The 23,567-nt window shown below is 38.4% G+C and overlaps 1 protein-coding gene across 10 annotated transcripts in view; it reads right to left on the reverse strand.

Annotated features, from left to right (window-relative positions):
• ITCH (itchy E3 ubiquitin protein ligase) overlaps positions 1-23,567 on the reverse strand; it is a 125,066-nt gene that overhangs the window by 37,151 nt on the left and 64,348 nt on the right. For all 10 annotated transcript variants that reach the window (XM_036245842.1, XM_036245846.1, XM_036245839.1 and 7 more), the window contains 5 exons: positions 19,794-19,951; positions 18,099-18,291; positions 16,098-16,193; positions 14,461-14,635; positions 9,286-9,355 (listed from right to left, as the gene is read on the reverse strand). In XM_036245842.1, coding sequence (XP_036101735.1) covers positions 9,286-9,355; positions 14,461-14,635; positions 16,098-16,193; positions 18,099-18,291; positions 19,794-19,951 — 692 coding nt within the window. The remainder of the gene's footprint in view (positions 1-9,285; positions 9,356-14,460; positions 14,636-16,097; positions 16,194-18,098; positions 18,292-19,793; positions 19,952-23,567) is intronic.

The raw sequence follows: 23,567 nt of genomic DNA on the forward strand, positions 1-23,567 counted from the left end.
CACAATTAATCAACCATTTTAACTTCTCATAGATGACTTCATTTATCCTTAACAGTCCCATGGGGTAAGTGATTTTAGTTTCCCCTGCAAGAAATTCAGGCAGGTTAAGTGATTTGTCCAAAATCTCAGAATTAAGTGGCAGTGACAGAATGGAAATTCAGGTCTTTTTTTTTTTTTTATCCTCACCTGAGGACATTTTTCGATATTTTGTTCAGATAGAGTGGGGGGGGGGAGAGAGAGAGAGAGAGAGAAACATCGATGTGAAAGGGACACATCGAGTGGTCGCCACCCACACAACCCAACCAGGGCCGGGGACAAACTGCAACCAAGGTACGTGCCCTTAGCGGGAACCGAACCCGGGTCTCTCCAGACCGCAGGCCAACGCTCTAACCGCTGAGCCAAACCGGCCAGGGCGGAAACTCAGGTCTTCATTTAGGGATTTGTTTCATACCACACCACCTTATTTCTTAAAATATAATGGGGATAATAAAACTTGTCTGTTACATGCTTGGCATTATTCAACTAGGGAAAACATTGATTCAGACTATGTCCTATTCCTTAATATAACCAGCTCACAAATCCTAAATATCTACGGTAAGTTTATACATAAGGGTTGGGCAGCAGGGTTCAGTTCTTTAATTTACTGCATCTGAAGCAGCTGCTTGTCCTCCTCCCTGTGCCTCATGCTTTAGGATTTGTTTCTTATTCCCTTTCTATAAAATTTTCCGTGCTTCCCTGAGCTTTCTCACCAAGGTTAAGAAGATATGTGATTGTTATTTCCTCCTTTCATAACCAAATAGTTTTTTTTGTGTGTTTTTTATCCTCACCCAAGGATATTTTTCTTTTCTTTTCTTTTTTTAATCCTTACCAGAGGATATCTTTCCAATTTTTTATTCAAATAGAGTGGGAGGGGGAGAGAGAGAGAGAGAAACATTGACATGAAACGAACATATCGAGTGGTTGCCACTCGCACGACTCATCCAGGGCCGGGCACTAACTGCAACTGAGGTACATGTGCCTTAGGGGGAACCAAACCAGGGTCTCCCTGGACTGTAGGTTGATGCTCTAACAGCTGAGCCAAACCAGCCAAGGCGCCGAGGACATTTTTCTATTTATCTTTAGGTAGAGAGAAAGGGAGGGAGAGAAAAACGACGACGTGATAGGAACACATCGACTGGATGCCTCCCACACAACCCCAACCAGGGCTGGCAACAAACTGCAACCTAGGTACATGCCCTTGGCTGGAACTGAACCCAGGACTCATTGATCCGCGGGCTGACACTCTACCACTGAGCCAAACCGGCCAGGGCGTGACCAAATAGTTTTGAAACTTTAATGTTAATATTGTTCTGAGCTACTGACGTCTCTGCTTCATTACCAATTAATCCTTCACAATTTAGGTCTCTTCCTGTATATGAATTTTTTAAATATTGGCCACAGAGTCTCAAAATAAATCATTAAGGTACTACAGAGTATAGAACACATTCCAACTTTTAAAAAAGCAGTTTCTAAAAATTAGCTATTTTCAAACAAAATTTTAAACTTAATTCCATGCTAATAAAACCAATTTTTATTTCTTTTGATTTGAAAAATTGTACCTATTTTTAAAATAACATTTATTTAGAGGCTTTAAATTTCTCTCTCTCTCTCTCTTTTTTTTTTAATTTATATTTTATCCTCACCGGAGGACATTTTTCTATTTTTTGTTCAGATAGAATGGGAGGGAGAGAGAGGAAGAGAGAGAGAACCATTGCCGTGAAAGGTACACATCGAGCGGCTGCCACCCGCACGACCAACCAGGGCTGGGGACAAACTGTAACCAAAGTAAGCACCCTTGGCGGGAACCGAACCCAGGTCTCTCTGGACCGCAGGCCAACCTGCTGAGCCAAACCAGCCAGGGATCTCTTTCATTTATTTTTTAATCTTTATTGTTGAATGTATTACAGATGTTCCTCATATTTCCTCTATTGACCCCCTCCTCCCTACTCCCGCTCCCCTCATGCCTTTTCCCACAGTTGTCTGTGTCCATTGGTTATGCATATAAGTTCTTCGGTTTATTTCTTCTTACCCCCCAACCCCCTTCCATTTGAGGTTTGTCAATCTAGCAAGCAATCTGTACTTTTTAAACCCTTTACCTTTTTCACCCACGCCCCTCCCATCTGGCAACCAACAAAATGTTTTCTGTATCTATAAGAATGTTTCTGTTCTGCCCATTCATTTTGTTTATATATTCAGTTGTCGATAGATATGTATTCATTGCCATTTTGTTTGTTTACATATTTTACCTTTATCTTCAACAAGACCCTTCAACATTTCATATAATAATGGTTTGGCAGTGATGAACTCCTTTAACTTTTTCTTGTCTGGGAAACTCTTTATATGGCCATCGATTCTAAATGACAGCTTTGCAGGAGAGTAATCTTGGTTGTAGGTTCTTGCTTTTCATCACTCTGAATATTTCTTGCCACTCCCTTCTGACCTGCAAAGTTTCTTTTGAGAAATCAGTTGACAGTCTTATGGGGACTCCCTTTAGGTAACTAACTGCTTTTCTTTTGTTGCTTTTAAGATTCTCTCTTTGTCTTGAACCTTTTGCATTTTGATGATATGTCTTGGTGTGGACCTCTTGGGGTTCATCTTGTTTGGGACTCTCTGTGCTTCCTGGACTTGTATGTCTGTTTCCTTCACCAAGTTAGGGAATTTTTCTGCCATTTTTGTTTCAAATAGGTTTTCGATTTCTTGTTCTCTCTCTTCTCCTTCTGGCACCCCCAAGATGTGAATGTTGGCATGCTTGAAGTTGTCCCAGAGGCTCCTTACACTATCCTCATTTTTTGGATTCTTTTTTCTTTTTGCTGTTCTGATTGGGTGTTTTTTGCTTCCTTATATCCCAAATCGATGGTTTGCTTCTTGGCTTTACCTACTCTACTACTGAATATGTGTAAATTATTCTTTATTTCAGTAAGTGCTTCCTTCATTTCTGACTAATCCTTTCTTATGCTCTTGAGGCCCTCACTAAGTTCACTGAGGTTCTCACTAAGTTCACTGAGCATCCTCATAAGCAGTATTTTGAACTCAGCATCTGTTAGGTTGTTTATCTCCATTTCACTTATTCTTTTCCTGGCATTTAGTTCTGTTCTTTCATTTGGGACCTGTTTCTTTGTCTCCTCATTTTGGATGCCTCCCTGTGTTTGTTTCTATGTATTACTTAAGGAGAGGTATGGGGCTAGCTGAGACCAGATGCTGCTCGTTTGAAAGAATTTAGGAAAACCTGAAGATGGATCCAAGATAGGCCAATCCTATGGTTTAGCAACTGGCAACAGCTTAGATGGGCCTGAAAGTTGGGTGGAACGGGGCCTTGGGGAATCACCAGAGTAGAGCAACCAGTGTGAACCAGGTTCCGGGAGTCCCAGATATGGCAGCTGTCTGCACCCCCAGGGAAGGGTTCACCAAAGGAACAAAGGCCTCTGATTGCACGTTTGTCCCGGAGAAAGCCCCCTCTCCAATGCCAAACAGCTCAGTTCTTCCCTGTATGTCTCTGGCGCCCCTTGAGCTGCCTCCCCTTCAAGCTTAGAGGGATTGAAACTGATAAGTCCGTGTGCGGGTCCTTTCAGAGGAGCTGCCTGGGGCTCCGGCCACCTCAGCCTCCCTGAGCCTGAGCCTCAGTTCCCACTGGTTTTTCCAGCCAGAAGTTATCGGGACTTCTCTTCCTAGCACTGAAACCCTTAGCGGGGTACCTGGTGTGGGACAGGGACCCCTCAGTCCTCAGGGAGGACCTTCCCAGCCAAGGTAGCCTCTTGATTTTTATCCACCACACATGGGTGTGGGACCAGCCCGTTCGCCTCCACCCCTCCTACCAGTCTTGATGTAGCATCTTCTTTAATTCCGTAGTTGTAGGACTTCCATTCAGCTTGATTTCAGGCGGTTTTGAATGATGGTTGTTCTGTAGTTTAGTTGTAACTTTGATGTGGTTGTGGGACATGCTACCGCATTTACCTATGCCGCCATCTTGACCGGAAGTCTCTCTCTTTTTTATTATTATTATTATTTTTTTATCCTCACCTGAGGACACTTTTGCATTTATCTTCAGATAGAGCGGGGGGGAGAGAGAGAGGGAGAAAGAGAGAAAAACATCGATGTGAGAGATACACACCGAGTGGCTGCCACCCACATGACCCCAACCAGCGCTGGGGACAAACTGCAACCGAGGTACATGCCCTGAGCAGAAACCGAACCCAGGACTCACTGGTCCGCTGGCTGCCTCTCTAACCACTGAGCCAAACCGGCCAGGGATGAATCTTTCTCTAAGTAAGAAACTGCAGGATGAGTCTTAGGACAAATTATATAGCCTTGTCAAGTTACTATTTAACTTTTTTTTTTTTTTTGCCCTTTATTGATTTTAGAGAGAGAGGAAGGGAGAAGAAGGGAAACATCGATGATGGAAAACATCGACTGGCCAACTCTTGCATGCACCCCACTGGGGATTGAGCCCACAACCTGGGTATGTGCTCTGACTGGGAAATAAACTGGCGACCTTTTGGTGCATGGGTCGACGCTCAAGCACTGAGCCACATCAGTTGGGAGAGTATTTGATAACTTTTAATTATATCTCCAACACAACTTCCATAATTTCATGTAGCAGTGATGGGGGGGTGTCATATTTGTGAATATCATGAACACACTCCTAACATATCAGCTACTTTCTTTCTATCAGTTGAGACTAAAATGGAAATAGAATTCTAGGTGTGCATCATTTATAGAAGAATAGGACTCTGCATCTTATGACACTGAATATTAACACTGGCTTCGCTGATCATGGCATCTTGAGTGTGGAAACATGCAACTAACTTTAAGGTTGATTCTCAGGCAAAAAGAAGCACCCACAGTGCTATAGTTGGCTATATGATAACAAAATAAGTTCATGTTCTTGGCAGCCACATTAAACTTAATATTTAAAACTATATTTGCGCCCTGGCCGGTTTGGCTCAGCGGTTAGAGCGTCGGTCTGCGGTCCGGAGAGACCCGGGTTCCGTTCCCGCTAAGGGCACGTACCTCGGTTGCAGTTTGTCCCCGGCCCTGGTTGGTTGTGCGGGTGGCAGCCACTCGATGTGTCCCTTTCACGTCGATGTTTCTCTCGCTCTCTCTCTTCCTCTCTCTCCCTCCCATTCTATCTGTACAAAAAATGGAAAAATGTCCTCAGATGAGGATTAAAAAAAAAATTTTAAAACTATATTTGCAGAATCTATAAATTTCTTGATTCCTAAGAACTTTGTAGAGTAATTTTTATCATCTAAAAATAACACCTTGCCCTGGCTGGTTTGACTCAGAGGTTGAAGCATTGGCCTGCAGTCCAGAGACCAGGGTTTGGTTCCTGCTAAGAGCATGTACCTCAGTTGCAGTTTGTCCCTGGCCCTGGTTGGTCGTGCAGGTGGCAGCCACTTGATGTGTCCCTTTCACATCAATGTTTCTCTCTCTCTCTCTCTCCCTCTCTCTCCCTCCCACTGTATCTGAACAAAAAATGGAAAAATGTCCTCAGGTGAGGATAAAAAAAATAATTTTTTAAATTAATTAAATAAATAAAAATAAGACCTTAAGTGCATAGCTAAGCATATATTCATCTTTTATCTACCATGAAAGTTCAGATTTCAGGGCCAAGAATTTTCTCCTCAAAAGCTAACATGAAGATAAAGTTAATAGGAAACTTATTTTCTATTCTGTTTTAAGTATATACTGCTGATATCAGCATTTCTTGGAAGAGGTGGATGTAACTTGCTAATTGAAGGCTCATCTGCTCAGTGAAAGAAAGAACTATGGCTATAGGACTAATTTTTTTACTTTTTTGAAAAATCACATGATAATATGAAATTACAAACTTATACAGCACATCAAGCATTTCCTGACTTGATGAATAAAACAGTAAAAAGCAGAAGCTTCTTCTTCTTCAATGTATTCTTTCATAGCAACTTTGAAAATGAAATACTTGAAGAGTACAAAGGCCTATTAGACTACATTTTTGAACAAAAAATATTCTTTGTTATCCAGCCTCTAGAGTTTGCTTGTGTTAAAAAATTCTTCACTTCAAGAAAATAATGTCTGGTCTGGCATATAAAAGACTAAAAGGATGAGAAGATTAATGCCTTATCTGATGTATCGTTGGCAATTATACTCTCCCATATAGTAGGTTCCCTTTCCATTTTGATGCTTGCTTCTTTTGCTGTGCAGAAGCTTTTTAGTCTGATATAGTTCTATGTGTTCATTTTTCCTTTGTTTCTCTTGCCTTAGGTGTTGTATCAGTGAAAATTCTGCTGCGTGTGATGTCTGAAATTTTGTTGCCCACATTTTCTTCTAGGATTTCTTTGGATTCACAAGTCACATTTAAGTCTCTTACCCATTTTGAGTTTATTCTTGAATATGGTGTAAGTTGGTGGTATAATTTCATTTTTTTTTTTGCATGTAGCTGTCCAATTTTCCCAACACCATTTATTAAATAGGCTGTCTTTACACCACTATATGGTCTTGCCACCTTTGTCCAATATTGAGCATAATGTCTTGGGTCAATTTCTGGGTTCTCTGTCTTGTTCCACTGATCTATATATCTGTTCTTGGGCCAGTACCAGGCTGTTTTTATTACAATGGCTTTGCAGTGTAAACTGATAGCTGGTATTATGATCCCTCCTACTTTAGGGGTTAATCTCCAAAATATATAGAGTACTCATACAACTCAAAAAAAGGAAGACAAAAAACCCAATTAAGAAATGGGCAGAGGTCCTAAACAGACACCTCTTCAGAAAGGAGATACAAATGGCCAAGAGAAATATGAAGAAATGCTCAACGTCATTAATCATCAGAGAGATGCAAATTAAAACAACGATGAGGTATCACCTCACAAATGCCGGAATGGCTGCCATCAACAAATCAGGTATGTCAGGTGGATTCATCTGTTATAGTACCAGTGCTATCACTGGTTCCACAAATAAAGTATATGCACCAAAGGCAGACAGTCACAAGCAGTGCTCAATCTGCGTAATAGGATGATCATGAACTCATTTAGGAAGGGCAGTACACTTCAACTTCAGGAGTGTGACGCCTAGAATAAGCAGAATGTATGTAAAATAAGCAAGGTAACATTCTTATAACCCAGACATGTTGAGACTAGGTGTTTAGAGGAAGTATTTTAGGACGATGAGAAAAATCCTGATGATAAGGATACTGATAAATACAGGAGGCAAGGACTGGGTTGCAGGAAAAGCTTTTTGAATCAAGGCAACAATGCCTGCAATTCATGCTTCTATGAGCAAGAGGCAATTTTTCTTACAGCTGCTCTGAAGGAGTCAAATGGCCTATGTTTCTGACAGAAGCCATTGGATCATGGTTTTTCTGCAATAGAATTAAAAGCATAAATACATGATCTTCACATATATTCCTCCAGTGCATCAGTTTCTCCTTTATAAGACAACATAGACAACTCAAGAAATAAAGCTGAGAAATCCATCCATGTCTGGGAATGCAATATGACAGGTCTGGATCAATATGCCTCATTAGGGCAACATCCCCTCTTCTAAAGTAACTTCATATCAACCATACAGTGTTCACTCTGAGGCTCCAACAGAGCCAAAAGACTCCTTACCAAACTGCCCGGCTTTGGTGAAGACAGAAATTTACAACTTTTTCATGCCTTCCTTTTGTTTCAAGCTGGTAACAATAATTGTTATAAGTATGATCTATTATATTTTTTGACTCACAGAAGTATTAAGAATAAAAAAACTTCTCAAGAGCAACAGGGGTTTCTCAAAGGTAGACTTCTACAGCCAGTATCGTTTATTGCCCAGATTCATGTGATGTTGACACATCAACTTTTTTCCCTACATTCCTCAGTAAAGTAATGTTAAAGCAATCTCTCTTATGAACTAATGCTTCCCAACAAGACTCTTTAGACATTATCACTTTCTGAATTTGCCCCAAATTTCTGAATTATGAAATATCTACAGCTCTGTTTCCATAATGGGCTTTACTTTGCTGTATTCCGCTTTCTATATTCTCTTTGGCTTACATGAAGAACTGTTTCTATACTGCCATATAGTATATTCTGGAAACTTGCTAAAGTGCAATGACATATAACATTATAAAACAGAATCTGACCCAGCCAGTGTGGCTCAGTGTATTAAGCACTGTCCCAGGGACTGGGAGGTCCCAGTTCAATTCCCAGTGTGGGCACATGCCCAGGCTTCAGGATCAATCCCCAGTAAGGGCGTGCAGGAGACAGCTGATCAATGTTTATCTCTCACATCGATGTTTCTCTCTCTCTCTAAAAAAAATCAATAGAAACATATTTTTAAAAAACCCCCAAAAAAGAATCTGGTGTGTTAACAAAGTTACTAAATATACTCAATAACAAAGCATGATCATATGTTCCATGGTGTAGGTCACCATCCTTATACGTGCCCTTTCCACTGTTCTTTCAGGTAACATCAACCCAACCACACTCTGAACTGTGTTTTGGAAGCACCAATGTGATTAAAATATTTTTAAGTTTTTTATTTTGAAATAATTATTATTCACAAGATGTGGCAAAAGTCATTCAAGGAATCTCTTGTATCCTTCAACCAGTTTCCCCCAATGGTAACAGCTTACATTACTATAGTACAATATCAAAATCAAGAAATTGACACGGGTAAATTACTGTTAACTACAGGTTTTATTCCATTTTCACCAATTTTTAAAGCTGAATTCATTTATGTGAATGTGTACTTTTATGCACTTTTATCCCATGTATAAATTTGTGTAATCATCACCATGGTCAAAATATAGAACTCTTCCACCACCACATAAGAACCACTTATGTTACCTCCTGTATTTGCGTCCAGCTACCATTGGTTCTGTCTCCTGATACCTAATAATCTCTTTTCAATCTCTACAGTTTTGGCATTTTTGAGAATGTTATATAAATTGAATCATACAGTATATAATCTTTTGAGATTGACTGTTTTCACTAAGCATAATGTCCTTGAGGTCTATCAGATTGCTGTATGTATCAATAATCCATTCTTTTTATCGCTAAACAAAACATTTTTAAGCTTTAGAATAATAAAATAATTCTCCATTCCAATAAAAGTTTACTGTAATAAAAGGTCAACTTAGAACTTTGGGGAAATGTAATGCCTATTTGGCACTCTAAATTGAACCAACACACCCCAAAATATTCTCAAGATATTCATTCAAGCAAAAGATATCACCCATAAATATCTGATTTGTAAAATAACCAAATTCAATGAAAAAATTTATGAAACTTACCCCATCCAGGTGGCAGGGGACCAAGGGGATCAAATTCTTTATTTTGTGATGTAGCAAACAAATCTTGATTCTAAAAAGAACAACAATAACAAAGGTAAAATACTGAACTTAAACAAACAACTTGAGAGCAAGCTTATGAGTTTTGATATGCCTTTCCTGGCCATGTGCAACCTAACACACTCTTAGAGAGAGTTCACATCTTAGAGAAATGTTACAACATCATGGATAAATGACAATACACTCTGTTGGAGGAAGAAAAAAAAAATCTTTGCAAAAAATATTTAACATTTGAAAGTATTTGAACTTCAAATATAACAAATATACAATCTTCACTCCCAAATGACCACTTTTTTTCTTTCTTAAATACAAATCAGTAAGTCACAAAAATACAGAGGTGAGCAAAAGTAAGTTTAAAGTTGTAAGTGAAACAGAATTTATTGTTTTATTATTTATTGTATTATTTTCCATACAAACAACTGTAAACTTACTTTTGCCAACCCCTGTATATAACCCCATAAAAGTCCTTTATAAAAAAACAGTACCAAATCATCAGAGAACTGAGAAAAATCTTGTATTTCTAACTCAAAAAGAAAGGATCACATACAGAACATAGTATATACAAAGAACTATGGGAAAAGAGTTGGGGGAGCAGGAAGAATAGGCTGTCAAATGAATGAAAGGAAAGAATTCCTGTTGAAAGAAGTTGACAAGCCTAGAATTACATAAAAGACTTCTTAAATTTGTTTGCAATTATCACAATGGTGGAGAGAACGATTTGTCTAGATAAAAGCAGGAGTCGACCACTGAAAAAAGAAATAGAAATGTAATACTGATTCTGTGTAGGACTAATGTGTGTGTTCAGTTAAATGTATAATAAAGTAGGGATAATTTGTAGTCTCTTTCGTTAAGCCCTTTCTCCTTTAGTAAGATAAGGCAAATAAATAATAGATTACTGTTTAAAAAGTAATTATTACAAGGAAAATATAAACAAGTAAAATAGGACAGTGTAATTCATATACCCAGCACCATGATTCAATAATTATCAAGACTTTGCCATATTTCTTTATCTTTATTTTCCTATTCTTTGCTGAAGAAAATCAGTTATCATTTCACCCCTATTTTGTATGCCTTTCTAAAATGTGTAAACATATTCTTACATAACCATAGTATCATTACCACACCTAGCAAAAATCAATGATTTTATCATCTAATACCCACTCCCTAATTATAACTTTAAAAATACGATTTTATTGATTTTTTAGAGAGAGAGAGAAAAATGTCAATGTGAGAGAGAAAGACTGATTTGCTGCCTCCCACACGACCCCTACTGGGGATCAAGCCTGCAACTTGGGCATGTGCCCTGACTGGGAATGGAACCAGGACCTCTCAGTCCATGGGACGATGCTCAATCCACTAAGCCATATTGGTGGGGCCCCTACCCCTAATTAAATGCTGCTAACTGCTTATTTGTTCAAATCAGAATCTATAGTCTTCACATTACATTTGGTTGATTCCTTAACATTCAATCTATAGTAGTTCCTCCAACTCTTATTTTTTCCCCATGTCACTACTCACTTACTGCAGAAACTGAGTTAAAAGTTTTAAAACTTAAGAGAGATGCCCATTTCTGATTTAACAACTCTTGCAAGATAGATCTGTCAAGAACTGGCCTTGCTCCCCTTGACAGATACAATTATGAAAAGGAGAAAGAGTAGGGAGGCAAGGAAGAAACACTATAAAGGGCCTGAACCCTGATTATAGAACAGGTCTGAAAGTTTGGCATATGACAAGCTGTTTTGATAATGTTCTAATACCCAAACCTATCCCTCTGACTCCCTCGGACTCTCTCTGGACAGATGAACTAGAAAGTCATGGACCAGGAAAAATTATCACAGTGTTACATCATCAACCACATACATTCTGAAGTTAAAAATGCTGGTATATGAGAGTCTACTACCCTATAACCAGGGTCAGAACAAAGGCAATTTCATATGCCCAATTAATAGACTTTTTCAGCAACACCCCACAATCCCATAACTTTGTAAGTAGCTGGTAATAAGAACATTCAATTCGCCCTGGCCAGTTTGGCTCAACGATTAGAACGTCGGCCTACGAACCAAAGAGTCCCGGGTTCGGTTCCCGCTAAGCGCACGTACCCCAGCCCCGGTTGGGGTCGGGTGGGTGGCAACCACTCGATGTGTCTGTTTCATGTCGATGTTTCTCTCTCTTCCTCCCTGTCTCTCTCTCCCGCTCTATCTGAAGATAAATGCAAAAATGTCCTTGAGTGAGGCTAAAAGAGAAAAAAAAAAGTTCAATTCACCTGGCCAGTGTGGCTCATTGGCTGAGTGTCGACCCATTCATCAAGAGGTCACCAATTCGATTACCAGTCAGGGCACATGCCCAGGTTGTGGGCCCGATCCCCAGTGGGGGACATGCAGGAGGCAGCCAATTGATGTTCTCACTGATGTTTCTCTCTCTCTCTCCCCCTCCCTCTTCCTCTCTCAATAAAGAAAAAAAGAATGCTCAATTCACCCTGGCCTCTGTGTCTTAGTAGGTTGAGCGTCATTCATGTAACCCAGAGACGGTCGCCAGTTCGATTCCCAGTGAAGGCACATGAAGGGGTTGTGGGCTCAATCCCCAGTATGGGGCGTGCAGGAGGCAGCCGATAGATGGCTTTCTCATGGATGTTTCTCTCTGCCTCTCCCTTCCTCTCTCCAATCAATTTTAAAATATCTTAAAAAAAATTTTTTTTTTCTTTATTAATTTATAGAGAGGAAGGAAGAGGGAGAGTTAGAAACATCCATGAGAGAGATCATCAACTGTTGGCTTCCTGCACGCCCCCCTCTGGGGATCGGGCCCACAACCTGGGCATGTGCCCTGACCAGGAATAGAATTGGCAACCCCTTGGTGCATGGGTTGATGCTCAAACACTGAGCCACACCAGCCAGGCTTTTTTTTAAAAAAAGTTTTTTTCTTTATTAATTTTTAGAAAGAAAAGAAGGAAGAGGGGGAGAGAGTTAGAAATACAAAATATCTTTTAAAACAGGAATGTTCAATTCAGTTCATGATTCTGGCTAAGTTAAGGATAACTAAAATAAGTTCTTTATGATTTAAAACGGTTCTACAGCAAGAGCAAAAAGTAAGAACTTCAGAAAATTGGTCATATTATTTTGGACAGGAGAAAAGAAAAACAAACAAAGAACAAGAAAAACCTATGGACAATGAGGTAAAAGCTGCAATTCAAGCAAAGTTCCAAAGACTTTGAATATCAAATTGGTCGGGTTTACAATGAAGCATTATGCTATAGGGCTGTAGGTGCTCCAGAAATTTGCTAATCTGCCTTTAATAGAAGGTTTTAAAAGACTGTACACTGCAAAATTGAGATAAAGGGCTCATTTACAACTGTGGATATGAGGGAGAGAAAAGATTAACTCTAATACTTCTATGCATGTAGTATGTGCTGAACATAGGAGAAACTTTCTTTTACAAAGTTCTCAAGAAAACCCTCTGAGGTAATTATATGCATTTTACAAAGTTATGAGTCTTGATAAGGTTAAATAACTTACTCAAATCATATAGAGAAAGTAACTGTGGAACCAGGATTCAAACCCACATATGTCTGACTCCAAAGCCCATGCTATCTATTTCCACTGGACACCAATGTGGAAACTAGCTTTAAAAATGGCAGGAAAGCAAGGCGTTCAAACCCGTATGAAATTTGTCCATGTGTATCAAGGGTAATTATAATTTAGAAAAAAAAGAAAATGTAAAACAGCACAGAAAAAAAGGGTAAGGTAGACAAGAGACAAAAATTAATTTTACCTCTAAAATGACTGGGAAAGGGAATATAGTGATAGCTGTCTACAGAAGGTGGTTGGAAAAATTGTTATATAAAAAAAAGTTACCTTAGCCCTGACTAGTTTGGTTCAGTGGTTAGAGCGTTGGCTTACGGACCAAAGAGTCCCGGGTTTGATTCTGGCCAAATGCACATACCTCAGTTGTATTATTTCCCTGGCCCCAGTTCGGGTCGTGTGGGTGGCAACCAGTTGATGTGGCTCTATCACTGATATTTCTCTCTCCCTATCACTGTATCTGAAGATAAATGTAAAAATATCCTCGGGTGAGGAAAATAAATAAAGTTATTTTAGTCATAACCAGGGAAGGCTGGTGATAATGGTGAAGTTGTGAGTGCGTGAAATCTATTATGGTGATGAGGTCCAAGAAATACACAGGAACATGGAGAAAAGAAAACAAGGTAATGCCTAGTGAAGACATGAATTTACTTCAATGGATCCTGACAGAGATTGTACAGATGGTGGTAGAGGGGAAGAGATGGCAATGAAGAGGGTCGGCTTCTCTTAAAGTCTTGGAAAGTTGACTTTCTCCTGTTTAGGTTCTATATATTACTCAAAACAAATCCCTCTTGTTTGGCACATAGAATCAAATTTCTCCAAGGACTATTTTTCTTTCCTCAAAGAAAAGATCTGTGATTTGAGAGATTATAAAGTTCCTAGCACCAAAGATTATACAACAAGCCATTAATATATTTTGGTGTATATCACTATTGCTGCAATATTACTCTAAAGGAAAATATGTACATTTAAACCATTTTCAAAAAGGAAATGTTTTCTAGCAAAGATCATTTGGTTTTGAAGCCAGAATGTATTTAGCATAATCCTATAAGAAAGCAAATTTCTGTAGTCTTCCACAGCACCAAAAAATGTATGAGGTGATTCAATTATACATTACAAAGTGATTCAATTCTATCATAAGTTCTGGTACAACCACTCAAGAGTTAGATGTTCTTAGACCTAAACCCTCAAATGTTCCACTAAGTTAGGAAGTACTAAACTTAAAACTCTTTTAATTCTTTTCAAATTGCTTGGGTTTATTGCTACTATTGTTTTGTCCATGACTTTTAGGTTGTCCTAACAGCTTTTTTATTTTTGACATTAACAAAATAAAGGAGGTTGAACTTCAGGAAATTTCAAAGAGGAAAGAACAGATCACGTACATAGAATAGTCAAGATAAAGTCTAAAAATAATATCAACAGCAACAACTGGGTTGCCATCCTACTTATACCTTCCTTCTAGTTAGTGCTTTACAGTTCATATATAGGAAGAGGTTAAAAACCAAATAGTCTTATTAAGTTTATAATGCAGTAGGTTGCTCACCCCATAAATGAATCTCTGATTAAACTGCTGCATTGCTCCTTGAAGCTGACTACGTTGGAGCTGCCACTGTTCATAATTCCGGACGGATTCCAATGTTGGTCTCTGCCACGTTGTTGTTCTTGTGAAATGGTCAACATAATAAATACGTCCCATGTTGTCAACCCTGCGTTCCCAGCTATATCAGAACAAAAACAACCTAATTCAACAAATACTTGTGAAACAGATAAGAATTAAACAGGGCTTCGTATTGGCCCTGGTGCATGTTTGGTAACATTTTACTTTGAGAAACTACTATTGATTTACCTGAAGCTTTTTATTTTACGTATTCTGAAATGGTCTACAAATGAACTTAAACACAATGTCTATTTAGTAAGTCTCAGACAGTCATTAAGAAAAAAGTTCTCATTTTCTCAATGTTCTTGTGATTTTTGCAACCTTAACAGGGACTTAATTCTTATATATAGCTTTTCACAGATATCAAAAAGCATTTTTCCACAAGAATATAATGACCTAATTTATCATTTCAAATAGAAGTATAATATTAAATAAACAATGATACAACAACTTTGTGATTTCTATCTGGTTGATTGTTTAGGGTTCTTTCCAATATTCTGGTATCATAAATGATAAAATAATACCTTTAATATATCAAAATTATTTTGTTCTTTTGCATTATTTCTTTAGGATAAATTTCTGAGGGAATTACTAAGAGTATGTGCATTATTATGGTTATATATACTTCCTGTAAGAACTGTAACACTGTAATTATACCACCACCAGCTATGTTATGAGGTAAAGTTCCTCCACAATTTCACAGGATATATTATCTAATAATTTAATAAGTAAAACAGTACCTTTTAGGTGTGTATTAAAGAATACTAGCAAGATTAAATATTTCCCCATGTTTGCTACTGACTTCCCTTAAATAAAAATACTTTTCTTTTAATTATATAATGTAAATGTTCAATGCTTAACACTTTGTATTAAAATATTCTTTAGCTCTGGCCAGGTGGTTCAGTTGGTTGGAGCATCATCCCATACACCAAAAGGTTGCGGGTTTGATTCCCGGTTGGGGCACATACCTAGGTTGTGGGTTCAATCCCTGGTCAAGGCACATACAGGAGGCAACCAATCAATGTTTCTCTCTCACATCAATGCTTCTCTCTCATTTCGATAAACACATCCTCAAGTGAGGATTAAAAATAATAATAAATATTCTTTATTCCCCCAATTATTTTACAATGACTTCACTATTATAAAGTATTTTTTAATATAATAAGGACTTTATCCTCATATATATGATAGGGATTATAATTCTTATTCAGTTAAATAATTACTCTTAAAGAAACTAATCCTAAAACTCTGTAGTTTAAAGCAGTTAAAGTTCAGAAAGGGAAACTTGGAAGTAGCAAGACCTATAGAATCTTTAGGTCAGAAATAAGTGAAAAATTAAAAGCATTCATTATGCTCCATCTATTTTCTGACTCTCTTCTTTTTTGTTTACACCTACCACAAAACAAAGTGGACAGAGAAAAGACAGGAAGAGCTGAAAAGTAAGAATGTAGTGACGATTTTCTACAGACATAATCTATAGTTCTGAATAAATTGTTTTTTTCTTCTTTAATGCAGATACTTACCCAGGAGGTAGAGGTTCTGGTCTATCCCACGTTGTTCTTTTTTCAATATGATCTACATAGTAAACTCGCCCATGCTGGTCCACTCTCTGCTCCCAACTTAAACACAAAATTTAAAAAGCGGCTATGGTACTTGTAAGAGTAACCTAGACTTTCAATCCTATCTTTGCCTTTTTCTCTTACATGACCATATTATAGAACCGAGGCAAATAAGCATGTCAGTATATACAAAAGATACAAAAAGAATTTAGAAACAAAATCAAGAAATGTCATCCTGAGGGTGACACACAGTGGACGAGATTTCTTCTACAGAAGTATCAAGTATCTGCTCTAGGAGAAGCCTTGTATTTCTAAAGAAGCTTGAGGATGACCCATTCAGGAGACAAAGTCTATCTCAATCTGATCAGGGTATATGCAGGACTTGAGAGGAAAAGAAAGCTATCATCAAAGCTATGACATCTGAAGAAAAACTTAAAGACTGCTAACGAAAAGACAAAACTATTTGGGCTCTATAAACACTAAAATCAAAGAGTAAGACTCCATCAGGAGTCTCTGCACAGTACACTGCAAAAAGCCATTCTGAGTATTCTAGTCTCCTAGGTAGGTTTATCTCCAAAGTGAAGAAGACTAAACCACCATAGCCTAGGACCACCAATTGCTTTAAGAGTACCCAGTTTCGCCCTGACCGGTTTGGTTCAGCGGTTGGAGCGTCGGCCTGCGGTCCTGAGAGACCCGGGTTCGGTTCCCGCTAAGGGCATGTACCTCGGTTGCAGTTTGTCCCCGGCCCTGGTCGGTTGTGCGGGTGGCAGCCACTCGATGTGTTCCTTTCACATCGATGTTTCTCTCTCTCTCTCTGTTCCTCTCTCTCCCTCCCACTCTACCTGAACAAAAAAATGGAAAAATGTCCTCGGGTGAGGATAAAAAAAAAAAAAAAAAAAAGAGTACCCAGTTTCTTTGTCAAAATCCCTTGCACAAACAACTTTCTAATTTGTCTTCCCATGGAGGCTTTCCAAAAGGAATAAGGCCTAATTATCCACACAAGTAATATATAATCTGTTTAGCAAATAAAATTCTCATCATGAGAGTTTATTAATATATTAGCCAGTCAATTAATTTTGATTAGCATTCTGAGCTCTGGATTAATTTGAATGCCACTACACACACACACACACACACACACACACACACACACTCTATTAGAGTATTATTAATTTAAAAATTAACCAGTAGTGATTAAAATGGGATTATGAGTACTAATTTTCTCAGTGTCCTATTTTTATCCCCCCCCCCCTCCAAAAAAAAACCACAACAATCTGGCCTCACTGGTATGGCAAAGTGGATTCCTGGTCAGGGCACATGCCTGGGTTGCCAGCTAGATCCCCAGTAGGGTGCATGCAAAAGGCAGCTGATCAATGTTTCTCTCTCTCCCACCCTTCCTCTCTAAAAAAATCAATAAAAGTATTTAAAAAAACAACAACAAAAAAACAGCCCAACCTGTTGGCTCAGTGAATTGAACATCATCCCATGGACTGTGAGGTCCTAGTTCAATTCCCAGTCCCCAGTCAGGGCACATGCCCAGATTTCAGGCTTGATCTCCAGTAGGGGGTGTGTAGGAGGTAGCCAATTGATGTTTCTCTCTCACATTGATGTTTCTATCTCTCTCTCTCTTCCTCTCTCTCTAAAAAAATCAATGAAAACATATTTTTAAAAAAGCAATCTGAATAAGGTGACTATTTTACTACTTGGCCTTGGTTAACTTTCTATGGTTCAGAGTCTTTCAGGAAAAAAAAAAAAAACTTCCACTTCGCCCTGAAAATTAGGGTGAAAACTTAAATATGGCAAGCTTTTCTGGGGTTCAATTTGATTCTAGATCCCCACCAAAATCAATTACAATTGTTTGAGGACAGTTTTTTAAAGAATGGGGAGTTCCGTAATATTTTCCTTATTAATAAGTATATATAGACACCCAAAGAAAATAAATGTTAATCAAAAACAGTTACTCACCCAGGTGGTAAGGGAGCTTGGGGTACAGGATTTAATGGCCTAGGGCCAGAGCCCCCAGATATAGTAAGAGGAATTATTAATCCAGACGTTGCTCCCTCAGATGTATTTGAATTTGTATTTGTTGGAGGCAGAGAACCTGTACTAGATCCATCACTTTCAGAAGTGGCTGAAGGTGGTGAACCATTGACAGATGCTATAAAAGATTTGGAAAAAAAGAAAACAAACTTTTATTTTCAGAAATCAGAATAAAATTTTACCTTTAAAAAATAAAAAGGTAGACGGAAAACATAAAATTTAGTATGTGGATAAGCAGGTAAAAATTACTTAAGTAAAATAAATAATGGGAAATAGCCAATGGTCCCACTAAATAGTCTTGTTTACATTTTTTAAGGCTCTGTCTTTCACATGCCCCATTTTAATTATGAAGCAGAGATTCTGATTTCCTGATGCCACAGGAAATAAAAACTCTTAGAATAGGTAAGTGTTGGTATTCCATGGTTATTGGAATATTATTAAGTTCATTTAATAATTTTCTAGATTCTTAAAATTGTATTTCTAATGAGACCTTGCAGATCAGAGATCAATTTTGGATGTTAGTTATAATATGGAAGATCTGACTGATAAGCAATAATCTTACAAATAGTTATTAAGTACATATTGCATCTTCAAGAAATACTTGTTGACAAAACAACACCTAGAGGAAGTCACCAATATTATAACAAAGTAGTATATGACCTTGAAGACTGGGAATATATTGTTAACACAATTATCTACAGGAAAAGGGGGAAGATGTATAATTAAACATAGTCATTTAACAAAATGATTTGTGGACAATCAATTTACTTTTCTAATAACATTTGGTTAAATTATCTTACATTCCCTGTCTACATACTAGCAGAGGGAAATAATAACAGATTAAAGATTTGTTCTGGCTAGTTGGGGAAAAAATGGATAGTCTATCTGTAGATGGTTATATTTTTACTACATTTGTTGTATAATTTTTTCCTTTAAAATTTTTACTACATTTGTTGTATAATAATTTTTTCCTTTAAAATCGGAGTATCATTTAGCATTACTTGCCATTTACTAATTGTCTTTCTAAAGCAGCGGTTCTCAACCTGTGGGTCGTGACCCCTTTGGGGGTCAAACGACCCTTTCACAGGGGTCGCCTAAGACCATTAGAAAACACATATTTCTGATGTAATTCACTAACAGTAGTAAAATTACAGTTATGAAGTAGCAACGAAAATAATTGTATGGTTGGGGTCGCCACAACATGAGGAACTGTATTAAAGGGTCGTGGCATTAAGGAAGGTTGAGAACCACTATTCTAAAGGATATAATGAGAATAAGATCCTTGATTCTATGGCATACTAATGTCCACACAGTTATAAACCCTGACAGAAAGCTGCAATCTTATCTATACTGCCTATATTTTATATAATGTACACCTGATTTTCATTATGAATACAACACATACCTCATTAACTTCACACCTGGAGGAAAAACTTAGGAAAAAGGTAATTACTTACAGAAAGATCATTCTTGGCAAAAAACTTTAATGTAAAAATACAGCTAGAAAACCAACCTAAAAGGGCCTCTTGACAACTTACCTGAGGGTCAACTGCCAAACAGAACATCATTTACAATCACAGTATAAGAGTTATATCCCTAATGTATGGCTGGAATACACACCTGGTCTGCGTGGGGTAGGTGGAGGTGGTCGTGAAGGTCTTGGAGGCCTAGAAGGCTTAAAACCGCCATTTGAGAGTGATGGAGAATTATTCCCATTGACCTTCCTATTTTCACCAGACCCTGCATCCTCAGGGTCATCTGATCCATTTGTGTTCACTCTGGGTAAGAAAAGGGTATAAAGGAAAGGGAGGCAGGGGAAAATGCTCTTTAATTTAGCAAAAACTAGCAGGAAGACCAAAAGTCAAAGTTTTAGAAGTTTGAAAAAATCTTTCTAATTTCTGGCTAGCCATATCAAATATATAAACAGTTCTTGGGTAGGGTCTTATATATAACCCAGAGAGACCATGCAGTAACAGAATGAGGAATCAGGGTTTGGGACCATTTAACTATTAGGCACACTGGTTCAGATTTCAAATAAGTCTACTGAGGCTCTGTGTAAGCAGAAACAGTCAAATTTTCTAAGTCCCAAATGTCTGAGAAAGGGCACTATTTTATAAGAAGCACAGATAACGTCATAATTTTCTTGATTTCTATAGGCTTTTAGGATCGGGACAAGTTTGGGGCAGGGCTGACTGTTCCACGTTAGGAGAAAGAAGTATACTTAATTCCCATGGGATGCTCTCCTTCCATTCAGCAAAATGTTTAAAGTTCATGAGCTAGAAGACAGGTGCCCAAGACCTTTTTTGTTTTTAAAGGAACTATCATTTTTTCAAACCAATGACATCAATTGGAAGGAAAGAAAAAGGGGAAAGGACACTAACAGGAAATGTCATTCTGAACTTTATTAATACTGCCAGCTAAATATAGTTGATTCCTTTTCCCAAGGGGAACCTCGCCAGGGATTTAAAAGTGGAACATGTGTTAGCCAGTTTGCAGGTGTCTCAGCTAAGGCTCTGATACCTACTATCCTGTAAGTATTAATCCATAATCCTGGACCATAATCCTGAACAAACCTGAACAAAATAAAAGCTAATACATTTAAAAAACCAAAACAGAGAGGCAGCATCATTTATTATTTCAAACTCTGTACCCAGAAGTACTTTAAGGCCTTTCTTCCTTTTTTTTTTTTTTAAATCCTCATCTGAGGACATTTTTTCCATATTTTGTTCAGATAGAGTGGGAGGGGGAGAGAGAGAGAGAAACATCAATGTAAAGGGGAGACATCGAGTGGCTGCCACCCACATGACCCAACTAGGGCCTGGGACAAACTGCAACCAAGGTACGCGCCCTTGGCGGGAACCGAACCCGGGTCTCTCTAGACCGCAAGCAGAAGCTCTAACCGCTGAGCCAAACTGGCCAGGGCTAAGGCCTTTCTTCTTAAAGTATGGTTCTTGAATCAGAAGACAAAGACAATACATATGAGCCTGTTAGAAATATACAATCTTGGACTCCACTCTCGACCTACTTTCTCTGAACTAGAATTTTAATAAAATCTCCAGATATGTGTAGACAGTAGGGTATGACAAGCAATGCTTTGAGGGTTTCTCAAATGCTTATTTTGATTAAAGGGAACAGCTTAGTAACTGCCAATTAGCACCTGGTTAGTGTTAATTGTCTGCAGGAAGGCTCAACAACCCCAGCATATAAACTAAATGCATGAAGAGTCAGTTTTGAAACTGCTCCCCTCCCCTTGGCCGATGAGATTCCAAACCCATTTTGAACCTAGACCCCTTTGAGACTCTACGTATTGCCTCTTCATACAATTTTAAGAGTTTACTTTTTAAAGAAAGATTTGAGATGCTTTTTAAAAGACAGACAACTGGTAGAATGGGATCAAATGTGAGAAACTGAGATTTCTAACTGACTCTATTGACAAGTTATGTGACCAAAGGAGAGTTAATCTCTCTGTCATCCAAAAGTTCATGACCTGGAGGAAATGATTCCTAAAAACCTTCTCACAACTCCAAATTCATACTAAATTGCACATCCAGTGCTAGTCAGTTTTAGGAATGCATGAGGGAGGAGCATTCAGGGAATGAGGTAAATCTGCTATGACAAAGGGGTACTGGAAACTAAATTCTAAAAATGCTATGTTCTATTTTTGAGAACCAAAATTTTGGAGGTTTTTTGCCCTGGCCTGTGTGGCTCAACTGGCTGGGCATTGTCCCATTTATTGAAAGGCTGCTGGTTCGATTCCCAAGGTCAAGGGCACATGCCTGGGTTATGGGCTTGATATCAATACCCAGTGGGAGGCATGCAAGAGGCAGCCCAATCACGTTGCGCTCTCACATTGATGTTTCTCTCTCTCTCCCTCTCCCTTCTTATCTCTCAAAAAAAAAAAAAAATCAATAAATTGTTCTTTAAAAAGAAATAAAATAAAATGTTAGAGGTTTTTAACATTCATACTGTTCATTCTTCTAATATCTTTTTTATTAAATATTGGTTTTAAAGAGGGAGGAAAGGGAGAGAGAGAAAGAATTATCTATTTGTTGTTCCACTTATTTATGCATTCATTGATTAATTCTTGTATGTGCCCCGACCAGGGATTGAACCGGCAATCTTGGAGTATTATATTAGAATGACTCTCTAATCAATTAAACTATTCAGCGAGGGCCCACCCTTCTAATAGTTTGATCATATTGTCTCAACATAATTATCTGACAACCTGTGTAATAGTATGACGACTCCTTAAATTTCTTTAATTCTTAAAACTGCTTCTCTATGTAGATCTTAAACTGAAATCCCTCTATCTACAACCTTCTATGCCTTCTACCTGCCTCCTAAGCTTTTATTCAGTCTCATGATGATCTATTTTCACATTCCATCATATGCAACTTTCCCTAGTACCTTTAATTCCTTCACTCTTGTCCAATACTTCCCCCTCCCCTAAGCAATCCTTTCACTACAATTAATCCTTCATTTAATTTTTCCACTACTGCTCTCTGGAGACAAGTAATATTGGAGAATGTTCCAGTTGAGAAATCAGGTATATTTTAATAGAGTAAATAATATAGGTAAGCCCAGCTGGTGTGGCTGTGGCATTCACCAAGAGGTCGCCGGTTCTATTCCCGGTCATGGCACGTGCCCAGGTTGTGTGCCAAATTCCCAGTAGGGGGCATGCAGGAGGTGGCCAATCAATGTCTTCTTTCAACGATGTTTCTATCTCTCTTTCACTCTCCCTTCCTCTCTTTCTGAAATCAATTAAAAAGAAAAAAAGGTCCTAATAAATTTTCCACTGAGCCCAGTAAGGAAAAGTCCTAAGATTTTCATTTTCAATGACTCACAAGATAAAAAGGTTGTTGTTCTTTTCCTGTTACTATAAATCAGCCCTGGTGACCTGGCTAGTTTGGCTCAGCAGTCAGAGTGTAGGTCCATCAAACAGAGTCCCGGGTTCGGTTTCCACTAAGAGCACATACCTCAGTTGCAGTTTGTCCCTGGCCCCAGTTGGCATCGCGTGGGTGGCAACCAGTCAATGTCTCTCTCTCACACTGATGTTTCTCTCTCTCTCTCTTCCTCCCTCAATCCCTCCCATTCTATCTGAAGATAAATGCAAAAATGTCCTCAGGTGACAATTAAAAAATCAGCCCTGGCCAGGTAGCTCAGTTGGTTAGAACATCATCCCAATACATTAAGGTTGTGGGTTTCATCCCCCATCAGGGCACATACAAGCACAAAAGCTCTCTCTCTCCGCCTTCCCCACTCTCTTAAACAGAGGTGGGGAATGTATAAGGCCCTAGAAATCAATACCATCTAACATCACATGCCTCAACAAATTAGCCTGACCAAATATAGCAAGCTAATTAAAAAATATGTTTTTATTGATTTTTTTTATAC

This window comes from Molossus molossus, unplaced genomic scaffold, assembly GCF_014108415.1.
Source record: "Molossus molossus isolate mMolMol1 unplaced genomic scaffold, mMolMol1.p scaffold_m16_p_6, whole genome shotgun sequence".
NCBI classification, from domain to species: Eukaryota; Metazoa; Chordata; class Mammalia; order Chiroptera; family Molossidae; genus Molossus; species Molossus molossus.